This window comes from Lichenostomus cassidix, chromosome 10, assembly GCF_008360975.1.
Source record: "Lichenostomus cassidix isolate B80296 chromosome 10, HeHo_3.0, whole genome shotgun sequence".
Lineage (NCBI taxonomy): Eukaryota > Metazoa > Chordata > Aves > Passeriformes > Meliphagidae > Lichenostomus > Lichenostomus cassidix.
The window spans coordinates 19,582,105-19,603,083 of NC_139491.1; the positions used below are offsets into that span (position 1 = coordinate 19,582,105).

The following is a 20,979-nucleotide window of genomic DNA, read 5'->3' on the forward strand; positions in this document are numbered from 1 at the left end:
GCAGTCACCGGAGCAATATGAGGTAGAGCACTGGCACCCATGGAAGGGACTTTAAAACCCTGGACTTTATTTCTGAGCCAGGCAATCCTAAATGTGAAGCAGGATCTATTTTCCTGCAAACCTCAATGTGGCCAGGTTGGTGGTGCCCACCTGGCATGTCAAAGTGTGGTGATCTGTGTGTGAGGGCCAGTGGCCCATCTGGCTCTGGACCTGGGCAACCTGCCCCTCATGCTGTGCTTGGGTTTGGGCTCTTCCTAGCTGGGCTTATATCTGAGTTTGCTGGGAACAGCAAGAGCTGCCACACAGATACTTCAGGTGGCACCAAAGAGCGATTTTGAGGATGTCTACAAACTGGGATGATGCATTCCTCCTCCACCACAGTTCTAACAGCTGCTTCTTTCCTTTCCCCTCCAAAGGATACGTGTACCTGGTGTTTGAGTCGGAGAAGTCAGTGCGTGCGCTGCTCCAGGCATGCTCCCAGGACCTGCTGAGTCCCGATGGGCTCAGTGAGTACTACTTCAAGATGTCCAGCCGCAGGATGCGCTGCAAAGAGGTGAGCAAAGCTGTGAGAGCAGCCTGACATGGCAGCAGGGGATGCAGAGGAGATCCCTGGAGGAAAGGAAAGCAGGGCTGGAACAGCAGCTGGAGGCATGGTGGCTCTGACTGCTCTGTGCCTGTGGTAGGGATGTGTCAGGTCAGTGTTTGTGTCCTTCGTAACAGCTTGTGTCAAACCAACCTGGGGCTCCTGGGATGGTGGCAGACCCTGCCTTCAGGCTTCAGGTAGCAGGGACAAAGCATGAAAACAGGGATTTTACTGCTCTGTGCTGCTTCCAGCACGCCTTTGCTTGCAGAGACAGACTGGGATCCCTCAGGTGCTTCGTCAGGCCTCCTCTGCTTGCAGAACAAATGGCTTTCACACTTACCAGGCAGATATTTTGGATTCCAGGCTGCCCCCTGGTGTGGCCTTGGCTGGCTGACCTATGCTGTGGGTGTGCTGGGGCTGCTGGAGGCTCTTCTTGGGCTTCCAGGAAAGGGGGACCTCAAATAAGAGATGACTGCCTGAGTTTGGGGAGTTGCAGGATGGAGATGCAGCACTTAATGTAGACAGGCACAAACTAATTGTGCTCCAAACAGCTCTCCTGGTGTCTGGCAATTGGCAGTGCTTCTGTGCTCGGTGATTTAGCTCTGCCAGAAGTTTCTCCTCTCCTGAGCCCTCCATCAGCTGCAGAGCAGATGGGAGTTCCTGATGGAGCTGGCAGTGGGGGGGGTTATTGCAGTGGTCCCCTGCAGCATCAGGCTTCTATGCTGGGAGGTACCTGACTGGGCTGTAAATACAGATGTAGGGATGTGGATTGTCCTCTGGCTGCCAAACCCAAGGGACTGCTGGCTTGGGTTCCAGTTTGGCTGGAAGCAGTGTTTGTTTTGTCCCCTTGTGGGCTCTCCAGAGATGTCTGGAGCTCCAGATGGATGTAGATGTAGAATAGATAAGAAATGACATTTGCAGCTTGGGGTGAAGTCTGATGGTTGGGGGTACTCCTGGTTGCAGGTGCAGGTGATCCCATGGGTGCTGGCCGACAGCAACTTTGTGCGCAGCCCCTCACAGCGGCTGGACCCCAGCAAGACTGTGTTTGTGGGGGCCCTGCATGGGATGCTGAATGCAGAGGCCCTGGCAGCTGTCATGTGTGACCTGTTCGGAGGGGTGGTCTACGCTGGCATCGACACTGACAAGCACAAGTATCCCATAGGTAAGTGATGATCCATCAGGTTTGGTGGCTATCCCTGCTGTGAGGAGGCTGTAGTGTTACCTTGGCTTGTCCTTCTGTTGGAAAACTGCCCAGGTGCCAAGCTTGGGAAGCAGATGCTGTCCAACCTCCTCCACAGTCTGTGCTTTTCATCTCCTGGCCCCTGGGAGGCAAGACCAGCCTTGGGGAGCACTGGCAGAGCTGATGTGCCTGGGATCATTCCAGAGCAGACTGAAGTTTTTAACATCCCTTTAGGCATTTTTGAAGGTTTCTCTGTCCTTGTTCAATGCTGTTAGTAATTGTTGGATGCTGCTGTAGCTGCTTTTTCATTCCCAGAGCAGAGGGTGTTACCCACTCTTGGGCTCTTGTCACCAGAGCTGAAACATGGCATGTCACAACTCACGTGCCTCCCTGGAGGCCTCATGGGCCAGGGGACAGCATTCAGGTGGCTGGTCTGTTGGAAAAACACCACAGCCTGAGCCTGAGGACCAGCTTTCCAGGCTCAGGCTGCAGCAAGTCACAAACTTGGAGAGACTGTGAATCTCCTGGTGTTGCCAGGCAGTAACAGTGTCAGAGCTTGGTAGTGCAGAGCTGTCACTGCTTGGCACTGTCCTTGGACAGCAGTCAGGCTTTTCCGGGCAAGGCTTAGGTTTAGGACATGCCTGTGGTGCTGCAAAGCTGCTGAAGTGCCTTTAGGGGGACAGTCCCAAGAGGGTAGGAATGGGAGTATGAGGCTTCAGGCAAATTCTCAGTGTGAACTGTGGATGTGTTGCAGACCCTCCCTGCGCTGGCCCTGTGAGATCCCAGGGCATGACCCCAACCTCCTGTGGTGCATGCAGAGCCCAGATTGCTCCAAGTAGGCAAGATCCATCTCTTAGCACCTCAGTGGCACTTGCACACTTGGAGCTGTCCTAAAGTCACAGCAGTCAGAGCTCAGTTTAGGTAACTAAGCTGTGCCCTGTTTGGTTGTGCTGATTGAAGCATCTCTTGTAAGTCCAAACAGGACTCAGGCCCTCCCACCTGTGTCCTGTGTGATGCTCCAGGAGGGGAATAAATAGATGGGTTTGGGTGGCATCTTGTACTGTGGTTGAGCTGTAGGGATCTGCAGGTATGAGTTGTGGCGCTTAACAGACCTTGGCTGGAAGTGAGTGGTGCAGGAATGCTGCTGGCTTGCAATGAGGCTGCAGAACACAAGGCTCTGGGATGAGGGGGAGGCTGGGAATAGAAGCTGCTGAGCTGTCTCAACACTGGCGTATTTCAGGTGCAGAGTGAAGCCACTCCTGCTGCTCCTGGCAATGTGGTACTTGGGGAGGGAGGCAGGAAGAGCCTCCAAGGCTCTGGATACTATCTCTGCGAAAGCTGCTTCCCTGGCTGAGTGGCACTAGGGAAGGGGTGGTCACTGGCAGTGGTTCACTCTCGATCTCTGCTGTTCCTGTCTAACAGTTGTGGTCTGGCTCATTCCAGGGTCAGGCCGTGTCACCTTCAACAACCAGCGCAGTTACCTGAAAGCTGTGACTGCTGCATTTGTGGAGATCAAAACCACCAAGTTTACCAAGAAGGTGAGTGGGGCTGGTGAGGCAGCCTGGGCGGGAGGGTCTGTGTGATGGGTGGTACTGCTGGGAGCACCAATGTCCATGGAGCCTGTCCCATATCCCTACTCAGGGAGAGGGATGTGGGGAGCTGCTGCTCTACCAAGGGGTGCTGCTAGATGGATTTTGGGGTATCCAGGGAGAGGGCAGTCAGCCTGGTTCTGCTCCATGCCCAGTGCCTGGTTCTCCTGCAGGTTCAGATCGACCCGTACCTGGAGGATTCCATGTGCCAAGTGTGCAATGCCCAGCCTGGTCCATTCTTCTGCAGAGACCAGGTAAGGCCAGTTCTCCTGCAACCTGTGCTTGGGGCATTCCTCAAGAAGGAGCAGGCCCTGCTGCTGGCAGTGGTGTTTGTGTTGGATTTTGGGCATATACAGTCTCTTCCCTGGTGGGCAAGATGGAGCCCAGCTGGGAGAGTGGCCTTGTTTTGGAGGAGGTGTAGCCCTCCTGGGGAGGACAACTCTTACTCAGCAAGCAGGTGGCCTTGGCAGGCAATGTTTCACCTGGCTCTGAGCTAGGAGTGCTGCAGGTCACTGGTGCTCTGCCAGCTCTGGGGTCTAGTGTGGGATGGGCTGGTGCCCCCAAGGGGAGGGGAGGCTGCTCCTTTTTGAGCTGTGATGAACTTGGGGTCAGGGTGCATCCCTCTGGGGTTGGTCCTGGAGCTGCCTGAGGCACAGAGAACTCTGGCTGGCCTCACCTTGCTGCAGGCAAAGAAGCTTGGCAGCTTCCTGCAGAGTTGGGATGGGAGATGAGCAGCAGGCAGGAATGCCATGGGAATGAGTGGAGCAGTGGCAGAGCCCTGCTGCTGCCCCAGTGCCCAGGCCCTGATTTTCAAATCTCTTCAAAAGATGGAAGCTGAGCTGGGCACAACATGCCCTTCACAGCATTGCTGGCATTCCTTCTCTCCAACCCATAGAGCCACTCTGCTGGTGGGGGTGTGAAACCGAGCAGGGAGGGAGCAGCTCTGCCAGTAGCTTGTGTCCCTTTGCTGCTGGACACCCACTAGTTTCTCCTCTGCTCTGCCCACAGATCTGCTTCAAGTACTTCTGCCGCTCGTGCTGGCACTGGCAGCACTCCATGGAGGTCCTTCGCCACCACCGCCCGCTGATGCGCAACCAGAAGAATCGGGACTCCAGCTAAGGGGCCGCCGGGGTGTGGGGCTGCCGCAGGCGCGGGCAGAGTCCTGGGAGAACCTGCCACAAGGAGAGCGCAGCAGCGCCTGCCGGAGCCAGGCCCGGCTGGGAACGTTCTTCCTGAGGACTGATGGGGAAAAAACAAAAATCTTACATTCATGTTTGCACTTGCTGGTCTTTTTGTTTCTGCACTAATGCACAGTGAGTTTTGTTGGGGTTTGTTTGGGGGTGTTTTGAGGGGGGGAGTGCCCCTCAAGCCATTCTGCAGTTCCCAGACTTTGGTTCCTGGTTTGCTGACGAGAAGCAAAAATTGAAAATGAATAAACCCAACCAACCAAGGGCCACGTGTTGTGGAGGCATCACCACAGGTGCCTCCGTACTGGTTTTTTTATTTTTTAAAGGCGCTTTTTTACATTCCTTGCAATACTGGTGGAGAGAGCGCAGGTCTCATTGGTCATTGTTTTGCCGTTGCCATACAGTGCCTTTCCATTCATTTACCCCCACCTGGATGGTGTGACCTGGGTGTTCAGCTGGTGTTTTTTACTGTAACAACAAGGAGACTTTGCTCTTCATTTAAACCAAATCATATTTCATATTTTACGCTCGAGGGTTTTTACGAGTTCCTTTTTACACTCTTAAAAACAGTTTTTAAGTCGTTTGAAACGAGAGATTTTTTTTCTTTCCTGGCAGCTTTTAACATTATTGCAATTTGTGTCTGGGGGCTGCTGGCAGGACGTTGTAAATCCAGGGGTTTGCAACGGGACAGGCTGGGCTTTGTTTTTGTTTTTTGGATTTGAAACTGGATGGGATAAGGATCTCTGAGCTGCTGTATATAGTTTTAAATAGTTTGTTGCACTTTTTTAAGTTGCACTTATGGGGGGTTGATAGAGGTTTTTAATCACACAAAGTCACAGGACTTACCTTTTCTTTTGTAACAAGCTAAAAAAGGGCTGCGTTTTGGTGGACAATGAAGGTTCCTGGGAGCCCTTTCTCTTAGAGGGGACAAGTAATTTTCCTTTCCTTCCCGAGATGTTTGGAGTATCAGTGCAGTCGACTGAAATGCTGCTGCTGGGATTTGAGACCTTTAATTATGCCAATTACTATTATTTTTTGTTACTTTCCCCTCTATTGGAAGCTGTGTGCCAAAGAACCAGTGTCATAATTTCTCCTTCTTTACTATGATTTTTTTTTTCTTTCCTGCTGAGCTGATGTTGCATTGTTGCATATCCCAGCTGCTCTTTGTGGGGTTTTGTGAAGCTGTGTGTGAAGTCTCTACCTCATTGTAGTATATGCAGGCAAGACTGCACTCTCCTACAGACGCGTGGAGTAAGCTGTGGTGTAGTTTTTGGCACATAATAAACACGTTGCAGCAAAAAAACCAAACTTTGTTGTGCCTTGTGCTTCACGGGGGAATCTTTGCGACTGGGAGGGCTGTGGTACCATTTCCCCAAGGTGAGGAAGCCATGGATGTATTTTTGCGGGCATGGCTGGGGCTATGGGTTGTGGGATGCTGTAGATGACTTGGTTGGGAGGAAGATAACTCTGCTTAGAGATGCATTTTTAAGTTTCACTTACGTGAGGCCCGTGGGATCCTGGGCTCCAGCTGGAGTGCCCCTAATTGCAACAGCAAGTTAGTGAGGCTGACTGGAGTGGGCTGTGTTGCCCTGTGTGCTCCCACTGTGGCAGTGGAAGGGTGACACTCTGCAGGGCTGTGATGGGAGAGGGACCTCAGGGCTTCTCTCCGGGGCTGGGGAGGGCTGAGTTGAACTTGTGCTGCCACAGTGGACACCCTATGTGCCCCGTGTCCCTGGAGCAGGAAGGGCTTTGGACTGCTTCCATGTCCCATAGTGGTAATGCTGCAGCAGGCTTGTTGTGGTCACCCCTCCTCCTTTGGGGCTGGGTGCTGCTCCCATGGGTGGTGTGAGTTTGTGAGTTCTCAGTGTCTTCTCTCAGGGCTCGGTGTGGGAGGGGCTGGGGCCCCTGGCACAGCTGCTCCCCCAAATTGCCCTTCCGGGCGCCTCCATCGTGTCCCGGGGCGCTGCGGAGCGCTCGGGATCCGGCCCTGGCGAGAGCCGGCTGCGGCCACGCCCACAGTGGCAACACCTCCCCTCCGCTGCAACCCTCCGAGCCGCCAGGGGCCGCTGTGGGCGAAGTGGGTTTCCGGCGCCTCTCGCCTTCCTCTGCTCTCTTTCCGCGGCCGCCGCCGACATGGTGGGTCTGGGTCTCGCCATCCGCCGCCATCCTCGGGCGGGCCCGCGGCCCCGCGGCGCGGAGCGGCGGTGGGCACAGGGCGGGTCCGGGGCGAGGGTCTGCGGGGGACAGCGGGGGCCGGGATGGCTGGGAAAAAGGGGCACCGGGGCGGGGGACGCTGGGCCCGGGCTCGGTGGGGCCTGACCAGCGGCCTTCCCGCCCGCCCGCCCCCGCGCAGGGACGCGTCCGGACGAAGACGGTGAAGAAAGCGGCGCGGGTGATCATCGAGAAGTACTACACGCGCCTGGGAAATGACTTCCACACCAACAAACGCGTGTGCGAGGAGATCGCCATCATCCCCAGCAAGAAGCTGCGCAACAAGATCGCGGGGTGAGGGACTCGGCGTCCCGGGTGGGCTTTGGACATCGCGGGGGCCCGGATGGGCTTTGGGCAGCTTGGTGTGTCCCGAGCGGTTTGGGCATTGGAAGGGCCTGGGGCGTTCGGGCATGGCGTGGGGCTTCTTGCTGGGACCTGCATTCGAAAGTGATCACGGTCCCACTCGTGGCCGGGTCATTGATAGTGCAGGGAAAGGAGTGCGAAAGCTTTCCCGTGTTTGGGGGGGGGGGGTCTGTGTCCCCCCCAAACCCTGTTGCTATCGGACACTTTGTCTCTGATGTCCCCTGGAAATGGTGAGATGATGCCGGAGTCAGTGGCGGGACGTCGCCGGGGTGGGTGGTGGCAGCTGTCCTCATCCTGCTGCGGTTCTGGGATTTTGGGGTGTGGATAAGGGTGACATGAGCCCCGGGGAAGCCCTGGACAGTCCCGTATTCCCGCAGGTATGTCACCCACTTGATGAAGCGAATCCAGAGGGGCCCCGTCCGTGGCATCTCCATCAAACTGCAGGAGGAGGAGAGGGAGAGGAGGGACAACTACGTCCCCGAGGTGAGGCTCCAGCTTCCCTATTGCCCTGGCCTGCCTCGGCATATCTCTGTAAAATGGTCCTAAGTTTCTTTTAAACAAACCCTCAGTCGGGAGAAGCTGAGGAGGGTTTGGATCAAGGGAGCTGAGGTAGATCACTCCAAACCTGCTACCTGGGGCAGGAAGGGTACCTGGCTTCTTGTGGTTTGGTTTTCCTAACTTCAAAAAGGGGAGAATAATAATTTAATGGGAGACAGGAGGATATTTCAGAGTGGCTGAAAACCTGTCCTGCAGCCGGTGTCCCCAGAGAGAGGGTTTTGGTGAAATTCTCTTGCCTTAACCCTCTGTTTGAGCAGGCTGAAGATCTCACCTGTCCCATGGGCGAGGTGCTCCAGGAGTGCTTTCTGTGTTCCAGGGATATGATCCTGTTGCTTCCAAATCGTGTAGCTTTCAGGCACAGCACATCTTGCAGCTTTCCCAGATATTCCCAGTTGGCTCCTGGCAGAGCTGCTGGTTTCTATGCTGCACAAGCCTGCTCAGTTCTGTTAACTTAGCACTCCCACAGTGCTGGTACTAGGGTGGGGTTACAAAGAAGGGACTCCAAGCATTCAAGGAGTGTCTGTGCTGCAGCTGTTGGTGCAGTGTCAGTGCACAAACCTCTACTGTTTGTGGTTTCTTAGAAAAATCCTGGTGTTATGTGGCTCTTGCGGAAGGAATCCTCTGGAGGTGGAGATTAGGGGTCTGGAGAAGGCTGGAAGAAGTTTCTCTGGGATTAAAGAGCAAGAGAGCACAGGTCTTAAAGGCCTTGGGACAGTCCACTGTGGTGGACTTGTGTCGCAAGGCAACTAAGATTCTCACTGATGACTGCTAGGATTGGTGCAGTTGGCGGTCCAGTGCCAGCTCCTCAGCAATCTTTGCCTGGAGCAGGTTGGGCCTCAGTTTCCAAAGATTTGCCATAGAACAGGCTTCTCCCCCTACTGCTGTTGGCCTCTCCTAGTGTTCTGTTAGGAGAGCTGTGTTCCATCTGGATCATCCTGGTGCTGCTGCTGGAGCTGTTCCCTGCAGCAGTGGCATGATACCAGACTGGGTATGGGGACACCTTGGCAGTTGTGGGGTATTATCAATCACACCTTTCTCATCCCTCCATTCCTAGGTCTCTGCCCTAGACCAGGAGATCATTGAAGTGGACCCAGACACCAAGGAAATGCTGAAACTCCTGGTGAGTAGCCACAGCTGTTCCCTGCCCATCTGCTGGCCCGCTGGCCCATTGCTAGCACAGCTCCTGCTGCCCTGAGTGGCTGGGTGGTGTGGAGAGGGTCCCTCTGCCCTGGGTCCTGTGGGAGGATTAATTCCTGTATGGCTTTTGGGAGGGCAGCAGCATGGGGGCTTTACCACTAGCAGGGTGGGTGTGCTCCTTGAGTTCCATTCTGATGATTCCCTCACCAAGGAGGTGATCTCTGGGTCAGGGTGCTCTTCCCCTTCTTAGGAGACCCGAGTCCACCCTTTGTGCTGCCACAGTACCTTCCTATGCCTTCCCAGAGGAACCTGCCCCCACTGTCAGTGGACAGGGTGCTGTGACTGATCCTGTTGTTCCCTTGCTGTTTTCCAGGACTTTGGCAGCCTGTCCAACTTGCAGGTGACACAGCCGACGGTGGGGATGAACTTCAAGACGCCCCGAGGAGCGCTCTGAGTCTGTCCCTGTGTGTCGCTTTTCCAATAAAAGTGAGGAAACCATCTTGGCCTGCCTGATCTCTGAACACCCGAGGGATGAGGGAGGGTGGGTTCTCAGGTTGCCACATCAGAGCATGCAGAGGACTCAAGCCCTTTGTGTGTGCCAGCATCTTTTTGGGTTCTTGGTGGTTTGGGGTATGAGGTGCAAAGCTGTTATTTTAGAGGCGCTCCTGCCTTTGGGGCAGTGGGAGGGGACAACCGTGTTGGCTCCTTGGAGCTTGTGGGATCATGTCCCAGGTTTGCTTGCCTGTGCTTCCTCCAAGTGGACAGCCCAGGGGTCAAGCTGTGCTTCAATAAAAGTTGCTTTTATAACCCCACTGGTCACTTTCAAGTGCTTAAATGAAAGGGAAATGTCTTAAAATCCCTTGATTAAATGAAAGCAAGGAGACCTTGGTGCAGTCCCTCCAAGGAAAACTTACTTAAACAAGTGAAACGCAGCTTAAACTGCCCCCCAGGGATAAAAACAAAATATTTAGGTTTCGGGGAGAAATGTCTGTATTAATGTTTGTTATGAAATTTAAGTAGTTACTTAAAGGAACAAATACTACAATAACTGTAGCCAGTACTTTAAATATGCATCGAACACTCTTAGCTGCAGTCAGATAATTTATAAATCACCTGGCAGCTCTTAAATTAAAGCTTTTGCTGCTCCAGCCACCTATTCCTTACAATTTCCTTTTCATTTTGGTCTTCTTGCAGTAAATGCTAAATTTGGGTTGAACCCAGTATGCTGCATAGCCTGAGGTGCCGGGAATGAAGTCATGGAGTTCCCCCTCATATTTCTTCATGTCTCGTGCAGAGGCATAGCCTGTGGAGGGAAAACAGTTTCTCTGGGTCCTTGCTCCATCTGCCCCATCCGTAGTCCTTTCCAGGTGTATTTACCTGTCACCATGTTATTTATCGGGTATTCCTGGAGGGCACGGTATGGAAATTCTCCCTGGGCAGGTGCTTCGGAGTCTGTTTCTTCGCTACTGTATCAGGAGGGAAAAAAATTGTGTTAGTTCCTATGTGTTAGGATTGCTTGGAATTGGGAGCACATCCAAATCCCACCACCCAAGGTAGGAAAATACCTGTCGGCCAGGTCTAGCACTTCCTCCTCTGGTTCTTCCTCACAGCTATTTCTTGCCGCTTCCAGTTCCTCTATCAACTTTTCATTGGGCTGTGAATGTCAGCGCAAGGCTGAGTTAAAATTGTGCCCTGGGTAACCTGCAGAGCACCTTGGACACATTCCAAGTGCATGGAATTTTAGGGCTCGTGATTTCAAATGTAATTTGCAGTTAAATCATAAAGGCATTTCTGCATCAAAAGTGCTGGGAAGTTGCTTTGAGAGGGGAGTGGGCAGCAGCACTCTCCTGGGAAAGGAAAACCAAAGCTGCACCAAAGGGCTGAGCTCAACCTGTGGCAATTGGAATCTGTGAGATTGTGCTGGGAGACTGGAAATGTCTGGGAGACAATCCTTCCAGTGCCATTCCCCATGGGGTGTCGTGCTGGGAGGGACACAGCACATCAAGCACGAGGAATCAGAATTATTTAGGTTAGAAAAGATCGAGTCCAACCAGTGACCGATCATCGGTTTCTCAACCAGACCAGAGCACGGAGGGCCACATCTTTAAACACCTCCAGGGACACCACATCCATGTGCAGCCTATTCCAATGTCTAATCACCCCTTCTGTGAAGAAATTCTTCCTGATGTGCATGTAACCTGAACCTCTACTTGTCTTAAGCTGCACCATGTCCTCTCCTCCTGTCCTTTGTTTTCTGGGAGCAGAGCCCAGCCCCCACCCAGCTCCATGCTCCTGTCAGGGAGGTGTAGAGCATGAGAAGGTCCCCTCTGAGCCTCCTTTTCTCCAGGCTGACCTGATCTTCCCCGCACCCAGCTCCCTCAGCCGCTCCTGCTGCTCCAGACCCTTTCCCAGCTCCGTTCCCTTCTCTGGACCTGCTCCAGCACCAAAATGTCCTGAATTGAATTGAGGGGTCCAAAACTGGACACAGCACTCGAGTTGGGGCCCAATACAGGGGAAAAATCTTCCTGGTCCTGCTGGCCACACTACTCCTGACACAGGTGCCATTGGCATTCTTGGCTGCCTGAGCTCATCTTCAGCTGCTGTTGATCAGCACTTCCAGGGCCTTTCTTGCTGGGCCACTTTCCAGCCACTCATCCCAGCCTGTAGCTCTGCAGGTGTTACTGTGGCCCAAGCGCAGGACCCAGAGCTTGGCCTTGTTGACCCTCATACAAATGACCTTGGCCCATGGATCCAGCTTGTCCAAGTCCCTCACCAAAGCCTTCCTAGACCCACGCCGTTCCAGTAGACCCACACTCCCACCCAACTTGGTGTCATCTGTGTATCTGCTAATGGTGGTCTCAATCCCCTCATTCACATCATCAATAAAGATATTGAACAAGACTGGGCCCAACACTGATCCCAACTGTCCAAACCATGGGCTGCAGTTTTCCAGGAAATGCTGTGGGAAATGGTGTCAAAGGCTTTGCTGACATCCAGGTAGGTACATCCACAGTCTTTCCCTCATCCATCAGGTGGGTGCCCTGGTCATAAAAGGAGCTCAGGTTGGTCAAGTAGGCCCTGCCTCTCCTAAGTCTGTGCTGGCTGTGTCTGATCCCTTGGTTTTCCTGTATGTGCTGTGTGATGGTACTCAAGCTGATCTGCTCCATAACCTTCCCTGGTACACAAGTTACCCTGACAAGCCTGTACTTCCCTGGCTCCTCCTTCCAGCCCTTCTTCTGGATGGGTGCCACATTGACACTTCATCACCTGGGACCTCCCCAGTGAGCCAGAACTAATGGTAAATGGCTATCATAGAGTGGCTTAGCAAGCTCTGCCTCCAGATCCCTCATCACCCTGGGATGGTTGCCATCCAGGCCCATGGACTTGTGAGCATCTAAGTGGCACAGCAGGTCACTGACTGCCTCCTCCTGGATTTCTGGGGATCCATTCTGTTCCCTGTCCCTGTTGTACCAGCTCAGGGGGTCCTTTGTGCTGATGTAACCAGTCTTAGTGTTAAAGACTGTGGCAAAGAAGGTGTTAAGTACCTCAGCCCTTTCTTTGTCTGTGGTTATTATTTATAGAAATATCCTTTACAGAGGCAGCCAGATTAAGTTCTAACTGAGCTTTCATCTCTCTAATTTGCTTTCTTGCATGACCTAAGGACATGCTTAAACACTTACTGAGCTGCCTGCCTCTTTTCCCAAAGGTGATACATGCCCTTTTTCGCCCTAAATTCCTGTGAAAGCTCCTGCTCAATACAAGCTCATCCTTCAGCACATACCTGTGTAGTACAAATTTTTCATCATACCTGTTCTTCAAGGGTATCTGCCTTCTCCCAGATAAACCGACCAATTTTCCTTCTGATTTCTGCCAAGAACAAAACAACAAGTGACCATGAGAGAATCGAAGAAGGGGACTGTAGCAGTCATTGCCAGTGTGATGCCCTGCTGCTTCCTCTGGGGACAAACCCAAATGCAAGGTCCTGCCCCTGGGCCAGGGCAATCCCAAGCACAAATTCAGGGTGGGAAAGAATGGCTTGAGAGCAGCGCTGAGGAGAAGGACTTGGGGGTGCTGGTGGATGAGAAGCCCATGGATGGGGGCCATGTGTCCTGGGCTTGTCCCACAGTGTGTGCAGCAGGTGAGGGGAGGATTCTGCTCCTCTGGCCTGCTCAGGGGCAGCAGTGCTCCCCCAATTCTGGGGTCCCCAACAGCATCAGCAGGATGTGGAGCTGCCAGAGAGACCCCAGAGGAGGCCATGGAGATGCTCCAAGGACTGGAGCCCCTCTGCTCTGGAGCCAGGCTGGAAGAGCTGGGGGTGTTCCCCTGGAGAGGAGAAGGCTCTGGGGAGACCTTAGAGCCCCTTCCAGTGCCTAAAGGGGCTCGAAGAGAGCTAGAGAGGGATTTGGGACAAGTGCCTGGAGTGCCAGGACAAAGGGGAAAGGCTTCAAACTGACAGAAGATAGGGTTCGATGGGATACTAGGAAGAAAGTCTTCCCTGTGAGGGTGGTGAGGGCCTGGCACAGGCTGCCCAGGGCAGTTGTGGCTGCCCCATTCCTGGAAATGTTCAAGGTCAAGTCATTCAGTGAGAATAGGTGGATCATACTCTGCCCTCTGGCAGGAAGAGCCACTCCCAAGCAGAAGGAGAGTCCCTTTCTGCAGACAAGTAACTGTCGGTTCTGGTTTGCACTCATGGGGGATTTCCCTGAAAAAAAATCACCAGATGACTTTTTTCCCTGACCTTCTTGCAGGCAGGCAGGGGGCAGGACGAACTGGCCCAGAACCACCGAGGGCTTTTCTGCCGCGCCCGTGCCCGCCCACACCGAGAGGTAACCGGAGTGAAACACTGTGGCTCTGCCCTCCAAGTATCTGAGGCTCTCGTGTATGCTGGAAGAGAGAAAAAGAGCTGGTTTCCAAAGGACAACCTGGAAGCAAACCAAAATCCAAACCGAAACCTTTAGAGGGGTGTTGTCATGAAACCTGCTCTGATATTTTTGCCACAAGCACCTAATTTTCTGTGATTTTCTAACTGTGAGACTCTACCAGTCACGTCCCCTTACAGTCCCTGCTGCCGGCACCTCCCAGGGGCAGCCTGGAGGAAGAGCAGGATAAACATATTTTTAGGGATTACAGGGTCCCACTCTGCTCCTGAGGTGCAACTATTTCTTCGGGGAGGGCAAAGCCAGGATTTTTCTTTAATTATCTTTCACCACACTGGTCCCTGCTCGCATAGCTGAGCATGGAAGTGGAGGTGGAAGGTGCTCCAACCCTCACTGTCGTCCTTAGAGGGGAATTAAATATTGTTTGCTGGGTTTAAGGGTGTGTAAAATGATTTCATTTTTTTCACAAGAAACTATCTAACTATACACATTGAATATATGTATATATATATAATTACTCAGAATTCCCGTGGGGGAATAGCCCAGTCCTGCAGGATGTTGTTGCAGAAGGAAAGTTGTTACTCTGTGTTTCTCAGAATTCCCCTCCCTTAGGTGGAGCGGGTGGCTGAAAGATTTCAAAATTCTAAACCAGTTTTAAGCACTGGTGTGTTAAAAAGAAACTGCTTAATCCAGCCTAGCAAAGCCTAGAAGAAACACCATTTCCTTTCCCATAAATATGTTTACATTACTAAATAATTAATAAATAAAAATATTCGCTGATATTGAGGAAATGAGGAGGATCCTGAAGTCTTTCCTTTTATTTGCACAAATGTTCTGGAGCTCTCTAATTTTTAATCTCAAGTTTTTCAGACCTTTTACATCCATTTTTACCCCAGTGCTTCCTTTTAGCATTAATTCGCACTGGCTTTTTAGTACCAGTTTCCTCCCTTGGGGATTGTGTCACCTCTGTTTGAGATGATGATTTTCCAGCAGATAATCCACAGTCAGCAATTAACCAGCACAGTTAATTTAACTGATATCACAGTTAAGCCCCTCTCAACACATGGATGTTTTTTCTTTATTCTATCTCCAGTTTAGTGGAGGTGTGAGTTTCCTGAACCCACTAGGCAATAAGATCCTGACAGATCCACACCATGACTTAAAAAACAACCCATTGACTTTTACAGGATGTCAGTATCCATCAAATACTTTCCACTAAATACATTAAAGCCTCCTTTGCCCACCTGCGGGTGTCGGGGTGGGCGGCGTCGCTGCTGAAGAGGTAGTCGGCGTCCAGCCAGTGGGCAATTGTCCCGCCACCATCCACTGCAGGGGACAAGGGGTTAGATTAGAGTGGGCATCCAGGGAGTCCCCACCTCGGGGTGAGCTGGGATGGGGACAGCTGGTTGTGGGGCCACAGGGATGGGCCCTGAAGTAGAAGCTGTGATAGCTCCCCATGGCTGTGGGACTCCTGTTGCTTCCCTGAGGGCTACTGGGGGCTTTTTCTCAGTGTGGAGGCATCGTGAACTGGCCAAACCCCATGCTCTGCCCGGGTGTGCGGGTCTCAGACCCACCAAGGTGTGACACGGCTGAGCCTTGCTGAGAAATTATGGGGATGTGCTCCCCTCCTAATTCCCCCTGGTGACAGGGCTGTGCCCCCCTCAATTCCCACGCGGCTTCCTGCCAGCTCGGTGCCCCGGGGCTCCCCTGGACTTCGCTGCCGCCGGGCCCCCTCACCCCAGAGCTCCCGCGGGCCCGGGCTGACGCTCTGGGAGAACCATGCGCGGTGCCCGCGGAACATCGCGGCGGGAACGGCCCCGAGGGGCTGTGGGGAGGCGGGAACGGCCCCGAGGGGCTGTGGGGAGGCGGGAACGGCCCTGAGGGGCTGTGGGGAGGCGGGAACGGCCCCGAGGGGCTGGGGGAGGCGGGAACGGCCCTGAGGGGCTGTGGGGAGGCGGGAACGGCCCCGAGGGGCTGGGGGAGGCGGGCACCGCCCTGAGGGGAGACGAGGGCGGGACGGGCCGTGAGGGGCTGAGGGGAGGCGGGAACTGCCCTGAGGGTGTTGGTTTTTCCCTGAGGTGGTGGGAAAAGCCAGCGAGAGGGAGAACGGCTGGAGCTGTGTCGGGGAGGTTTAGACTGGTTAATTGGGGAAAGGTTCTTCCCCCACGGTGTGGCCGAGCACTGGAACAGGCCCCCCCCCGGGCAGCCCCAAGCCTGACAGAGCTCAAAGGGCACTTGCACAATGCCCTGAGGCACAGGGTGGGGTTTTGGGGTGTCCTGTGCAGGGTTAGGAGTTGGACTTGATCCTTCTTGTTATCCTAGAAGTTTTTCTCAAAAAAACCCCTTGCATTTGTCTGACTCAAGACTGTTTGCTTGCAGAAAAATTGCTTGTATTTCATAAACACAAATGAGGCTTGTTTCGTACTTCAAGCTTCCTAAGATATCCCTCAGGATACCCCATCGCCTGGGAACTGTCACCAGCAGCAGCAGTGCAGCAACATCCTGGGTACCTCAGAACCCCACAGATACCAGATAAAACAGAGACGGTGTTTCTGGACATGGTCTTGAAATCGAGCTGTTAAAGGAAATCAGCCTCCAGTACAGGCATGTGGTGTTGTCCCACAGACGGGATTTTTGAGTAAACCATCAAAATATTTCTAAAGACCAGAAAAGTCCCACAGATGCAATCAGGGCAGACTTCCCCAGTGTGGGAAGATGATTAAATGTCCTTTGGAGATGGAGTAGTTTCACATCGCCTTCACAGAACCTTGAGCTTCTACAGGCGACTCCCCTCCTGTCCTAACTAGGATGAAGCTTTCCTGGCAGAGTGGTTACCCAGCCATTGATCTGGTTCTCTTGAGGATAGGAAAGGTGGAGGCTGAGATGGTGGAACGCACTTTGGGGGCCCTTTGTGATCCAGGGGAAGAGGCCAGGACATGCTGCACAGCTCCTTCGGCTCACACAGCAGTTTGTGCTGCTCCTCTGGGGACTCTGGGGGAGAAGCCGAAACCTTTTCCCTTCTCCCAGGCCACCTTCTTCCACACAGGGATCACTGCTGGGGCTGCCTGGTCCCAAGAGTGCATCTGGTGCTGCAGGAAGCATTGTGTGGTGTGTCCTGCTGTCCCATGTTGGATGATGAGCACTGTCCATGACCACCCAGCTGTGACAGCCCCACCTGTCCTGCCTTGAACACTGCTCTGATGAGCCCATGCAGGTGTTGGAACTGCAAGAGCCTGGATTTTCCTAATCCCTAACAAAATATATTATTAAAATGAAAAAAGCTATGGAACAAGACAATATCCCTCAAAAATCTCAAGTGGGTGTTCTGTGACACAATCACAGCAAATCTTACTATACCCAGAAGAGACATGGGATCCCCTGGGTCACCAACAGCCTTTCATCCCATACACATGATCCTGGTTAAATCCATCTTGATCCAATATTCCTCAAGCAATTATTCTGATTTCTTCCTAGAATAAAAATGGGCTGATGGAAAGAGCACCAGTTTTGGGTAGAGCCATCAACTCCCCACAGTACAACAGAGGATTGGCCCCAACCGCGCTTCACCACGGGATCAGCCACAGAGAAAAGCAGAACTGAAATCCGCCAACACACACATGCTTCCCCCAGGCTCAGCTTTATACCACACACCCCAAGATATATCAGCTGGAACTCTCCTCCTTGAAGTGGGTACCATTCCCTGCCATCACTCCTTCTGTGTCTCACCCTGTGTCCCCAAGGTTCTTTATCCCTTTTTTAAACCTTGTGCCCTCCCTTCAGAGCCACACAGGAGTCTCCAGCCAGGCAGATACCACATCAGCCAGAAAAATCTTTTTTTTTATTGATGGAAAAGTGCCCTTGCATTTTCTCAGTGGGATAAAAAAGCACAATGGACCATCATGCCACCAAGGCTACATATCCACCCACAACCCAGTGGCCATCAGAGCCTGTGAAATCAGCTTGGGCTGTCAAATAACTCTGAAGAAACATTTTAAGGACTAGGAGTTTATTAAGGTATAAACATTCTGCAAAATTTGGAGGAATTGTTTTTTAAGCAGTAATGTGGGCATTTATAGTTACATGCTCAAAAAGCCTGCAGAGTTCCCTTGATGCTTTGGGTAAGCAATACTTTTAACGAGGCTTATTAGCGAATTTCTGAAAGCAAATTGATCACTCTTGTGGGTATGATGAAGAATGGACAGAAGCTTGAGAAGACTTTCACTTGCAAGCAGAAGATCTCAGACCTGCATGGAGAGAGGAAATTCACATCAATCACCCTGGTCACGCCTTCAACTGTAATTATTTTAGAACTAAAAAATGGTTTCCTCACAGCACGTACTGCAGCATCTCTGCAGACCCACCTTCCAGTGAGATTTAGGTAAAAATCCTGCAGAAACTGTTTTTCTGTCCTCTCCATGCTGGGTTCAGAGTTCAACAAGTCAAGAGGATCCTTGTTCTCCACCCCAGGGAGCTTGTCCTGCTCTCAACTCCTTCCATGTCAGCTCAGTAAATCCTTGTCCCCAGACCACAGTGAAGTCACCCACATCCCACCTCCAGCCAGATTTGGCATCCCTCACCGTTGGTGACAATGTCCTACCGACCGAAGCCATGGTGCTGCGTGGGCACAGCACATTCCAAACCCTGCCTTGGGGCCAGGTTTGCACCCCTGCTGCCCAAAAGTGAGTGACAAATCAGAGGAGTGACTGTATGCAACTTTTTAGAGCTCTACAGGAATTGGAGAATTTTGAGTAAGGTCCTGCCTAGGCTTGTCCCAGACATGGTTAATCATTATCCAACCTTTAACAGAGCCCATTAACTACAGTGTTTCAGCCAGGGTTATGTCAACTGGGCCACATACTCAGTTTCTTCTCCTTATCAAGTGTTAAAATATAATTTCTCCATTGCTTAATCCGGATCAGGTATATGCAGATAGTTTGAAGAACATGGAGTCCTCACACTCTGAGACACCTGTGAATAAACCCAAAAGTACTTCTGTGTACAGAAGTACACCTTGTGCCTCACTAATCCCACATGGTGCTGCCTTGTTAATCAGCCTGCCTCCCCCTGAGGCATGGGGATCTCCAGTACAGTGACTTCCTCCTCCTCCCCTGACAGGAAACAGCACTGCAGGAACTGAGGAAGCTTTAGGGGACCTCCAACAGCTCTCTGTGGTGTCTAGGTGACACAGCAACGACATTTAGGGAAGCTGAAACTCCAAAGTTCTCCTTTCTTTGGCGCAAAGGACTCTTTGTAGACAAGGGATGGCCAAAACCAGACCAAAATAGTGGGCAGAAGGGGTATGGGGAGAGTTCTGTGCCCCACATCAGCACTAACATGCTCTACTTTTTGGGTGTGGTTGCTTCTGTTCCTCAACTTTTCAAGCTACGTCCCTCCCCCTTCACAGAAATGGGTCTATGTTCCCCTTCCCAGCATGGCACATAGCATCAGAATAACTCACCATGGATTATCCCAGACACAGCTCAGAAGTCTGGCTCTGCAGGAAAGAATGGCAGAGTGTTAGACTTGGGTGCAAATGGCACCCCCTCTCCCCTGTCCCCACAAGATTCTCCCCCAGAAACAGCCCCAGTGCGGTAATCAGAGAGCTGCCCTCAGTTGTAGCTGAGGCTGGGCCACCACCATCAGCCCCAACCGCTGCATCTTTCTTTATATTCACGCAATACAAAGCCACAATTCACTGCATGACCCATCACCTTCTAGATAAGTTAACCTAGGCAGAGATCAGATGACACAGCATCACCAAATGGATTAACACCAACGCATGTTCTCCCTGAATCCTTCACAGGTACGTGTAACAGCCTTTTCAGCTAAACCCAAGCTAATTTTCCATTTCTAACACAAAACCTTCAAACCCCACTCCATTACAACACCCTGCCTCTCAGGAAAAGGAACAGAGATAGCATGGATAAAAAACAAAGAGCTCCAGCATGCAGGAGGAAGGCACAACGTACCCCACCGGTAAGTCCGTGGCTCCGGCATAGTGGAATGAGCCACCCTACAAATGAAGGTGTCATCCCTTGTGGGGGTGAAGGGCGCATAGACCAGGCGCTGGAACTGCCACTTATCGTTGAAGGACAAGTCCCCGTACTTGACATCGGGAATGGGCTCCCCGTTCTTCAGGAGCTCGATGTCAATTTCGGGTGGGTGAAAGCCGGCGACGAAGCAGTGGAGGGTGTTCTCCTTTCCCTCCTCGGCGCGTGAACGGGCGTAGACTTCGACCTTCGGCGCCTCTGGAGAGAGGGGAAAGGGCGTGTGAGAAGCGGGGCTGCGGTGGGCATCGCTTCGATGCCAACGCTCGCCCACCCACCACAGCACAGTGACGGGGACCCGCCGAGACCCCGCAGCCCCTCATCCCCGGCAGGACCCTTCACGCCGCCCTAGGCACTCACCACCGGCGGCCCCCAGGCTGAGCAGAGCCAGCAGCGCCAGCATGCCGAACGCCAGGGTCCTCCGCGCCATTGCCACCTCTCGCTGTCCCGCCGTTTCCCGGAATGTCCCAGCCCAGCTCGCTCTCCGCCTTTTATAGCCTCCGGAACCCATGGCCAATCGGGACGCGGAGCAGCCGCCGCATCACCAGTCTCCGGGCAGAACGGGAACTCCGAGGTTGTGCGAGCCAGAACGGTGCTTTCGCTTTCGCTTCCGGGCTGGGTGGGGATGAGACCCGGGCAACGACCCGGGGGCGTCGGGCGGACAGCGGCTGAACATGAGCTCAGGTGTGCCATAACTACAATGGCACCTGGTTTGGACCAGCCCTGGTGTGGCCACAGGCCCAGGGCAGCGTCCGTCGCCTGTGCTGGGCACTGCTGAGGCCACACCCCAAATCGTGGGGTCAGTTCTACGCCCTTCACAAGAAGAAGGACATTGAGGGGCTGGAGCGTGTCCAGGGAAGGGAACGGAGCTGGGGAAGGGGCTGGAGCAACAGAAGCAGCTTAGGGAGCTGGCGAAGGCTCAGCCTGGAGAAAAGGAGGCTCGGGGCGATCTTCTTTGTCTGTAACACCCTGACAGGAGGATACAGCCAGGCAGGGTTGGACTCTGCTCCCAGGGAACAAAGGACCGGAGAAGAGGAAACAGCTTCAAGTGGCACCGGGGAAGGTTTTGGTTGGATCACAGGGAAAATTTCTTTTCTGAAAGGACTATCCAGAGGCTGCCAGGGCAGTGGTGGAGTCCCCATCCCTAAAGGGATTTAAAAGCGGTGTGGATGTGGTAACTGGGGACACGGGTTAGTGGTGGCCTTGCTGCAGTGCTGGAGGAATGATTGGACCTGATGGTTATAAAG

General features: G+C 53.0%; 4 protein-coding genes and 1 non-coding gene across 9 annotated transcripts in view; 3 read left to right on the forward strand and 2 right to left on the reverse strand.

Annotated features, from left to right (window-relative positions):
• Positions 1-5,847, forward strand: part of CPEB1 (cytoplasmic polyadenylation element binding protein 1) — a 38,978-nt gene extending 33,131 nt beyond the window's left edge. For all 5 annotated transcript variants that reach the window (XM_085071122.1, XM_085071123.1, XM_085071120.1 and 2 more), the window contains 5 exons: positions 417-553; positions 1,547-1,745; positions 3,207-3,301; positions 3,526-3,606; positions 4,361-5,847. In XM_085071122.1, coding sequence (XP_084927248.1) covers positions 417-553; positions 1,547-1,745; positions 3,207-3,301; positions 3,526-3,606; positions 4,361-4,471 — 623 coding nt within the window. In that variant the 3' untranslated portion in view covers positions 4,472-5,847. The remainder of the gene's footprint in view (positions 1-416; positions 554-1,546; positions 1,746-3,206; positions 3,302-3,525; positions 3,607-4,360) is intronic.
• Positions 5,848-5,947: 100 nt separating this feature from the next.
• Positions 5,948-9,306, forward strand: RPS17 (ribosomal protein S17). The gene is made up of 6 exons (XM_085070971.1): positions 5,948-5,963; positions 6,418-6,743; positions 6,893-7,044; positions 7,491-7,596; positions 8,726-8,791; positions 9,182-9,306. Exons 1-6 carry the CDS (start codon positions 5,948-5,950, stop codon positions 9,260-9,262), a joined length of 747 nt encoding a protein of 248 aa, XP_084927097.1. The 3' UTR covers positions 9,263-9,306.
• Positions 7,184-7,316, forward strand: LOC146432934 (small nucleolar RNA SNORA71). The gene has a single exon (XR_014854388.1). It is a non-coding gene; the product is annotated as a small nucleolar RNA SNORA71 (small nucleolar RNA).
• A 453-nt stretch (positions 9,307-9,759) lies between the features above and the next one.
• TERB2 (telomere repeat binding bouquet formation protein 2) lies at positions 9,760-15,673 on the reverse strand. Its single transcript, XM_085071134.1, has 7 exons — positions 15,423-15,673; positions 14,930-15,011; positions 13,547-13,692; positions 12,617-12,675; positions 10,374-10,462; positions 10,186-10,274; positions 9,760-10,111 (listed from the first exon to the last, which is right to left on the reverse strand). Exons 1-7 carry the CDS (start codon positions 15,484-15,486, stop codon positions 9,969-9,971), a joined length of 672 nt encoding a protein of 223 aa, XP_084927260.1. The 5' UTR covers positions 15,487-15,673; the 3' UTR covers positions 9,760-9,968.
• A 2,001-nt stretch (positions 15,674-17,674) lies between these two features.
• B2M (beta-2-microglobulin) lies at positions 17,675-20,252 on the reverse strand. The gene is made up of 4 exons (XM_085071135.1): positions 20,093-20,252; positions 19,655-19,933; positions 19,144-19,179; positions 17,675-17,929 (listed from the first exon to the last, which is right to left on the reverse strand). Exons 1-3 carry the CDS (start codon positions 20,241-20,243, stop codon positions 19,166-19,168), a joined length of 444 nt encoding a protein of 147 aa, XP_084927261.1. The 5' UTR covers positions 20,244-20,252; the 3' UTR covers positions 17,675-17,929; positions 19,144-19,165.
• Between the last annotated feature and the right edge of the window lie 727 nt (positions 20,253-20,979).

Excerpts from the sequence above, each read along its gene's own strand:
- RPS17 (XM_085070971.1), top strand. Across the intron at positions 7,045-7,490 it reads CTGCGCAACAAGATCGCGGG|GTATGTCACCCACTTGATGA; the intron begins GTGAGGGACTCG and ends GTATTCCCGCAG. Across the intron at positions 7,597-8,725 it reads GGGACAACTACGTCCCCGAG|GTCTCTGCCCTAGACCAGGA; the intron begins GTGAGGCTCCAG and ends CTCCATTCCTAG.
- TERB2 (XM_085071134.1), bottom strand. The coding sequence starts at position 15,486 with ATGTTCCGCGGGCACCGCGCATGGTTCTCCCAGAGCGTCAGCCCGGGC. Across the intron at positions 12,676-13,546 it reads CCCTGCCTGCCTGCAAGAAG|AAATCAGAAGGAAAATTGGT; the intron begins GTCAGGGAAAAA and ends TGTTCTTGGCAG. Across the intron at positions 10,463-12,616 it reads CAGATACCCTTGAAGAACAG|CCCAATGAAAAGTTGATAGA; the intron begins GTATGATGAAAA and ends TGACATTCACAG.
- B2M (XM_085071135.1), bottom strand. The coding sequence starts at position 20,243 with ATGGGTTCCGGAGGCTATAAAAGGCGGAGAGCGAGCTGGGCTGGGACA. Across the intron at positions 19,934-20,092 it reads CAGCCTGGGGGCCGCCGGTG|AGGCGCCGAAGGTCGAAGTC; the intron begins GTGAGTGCCTAG and ends CCCTCTCTCCAG.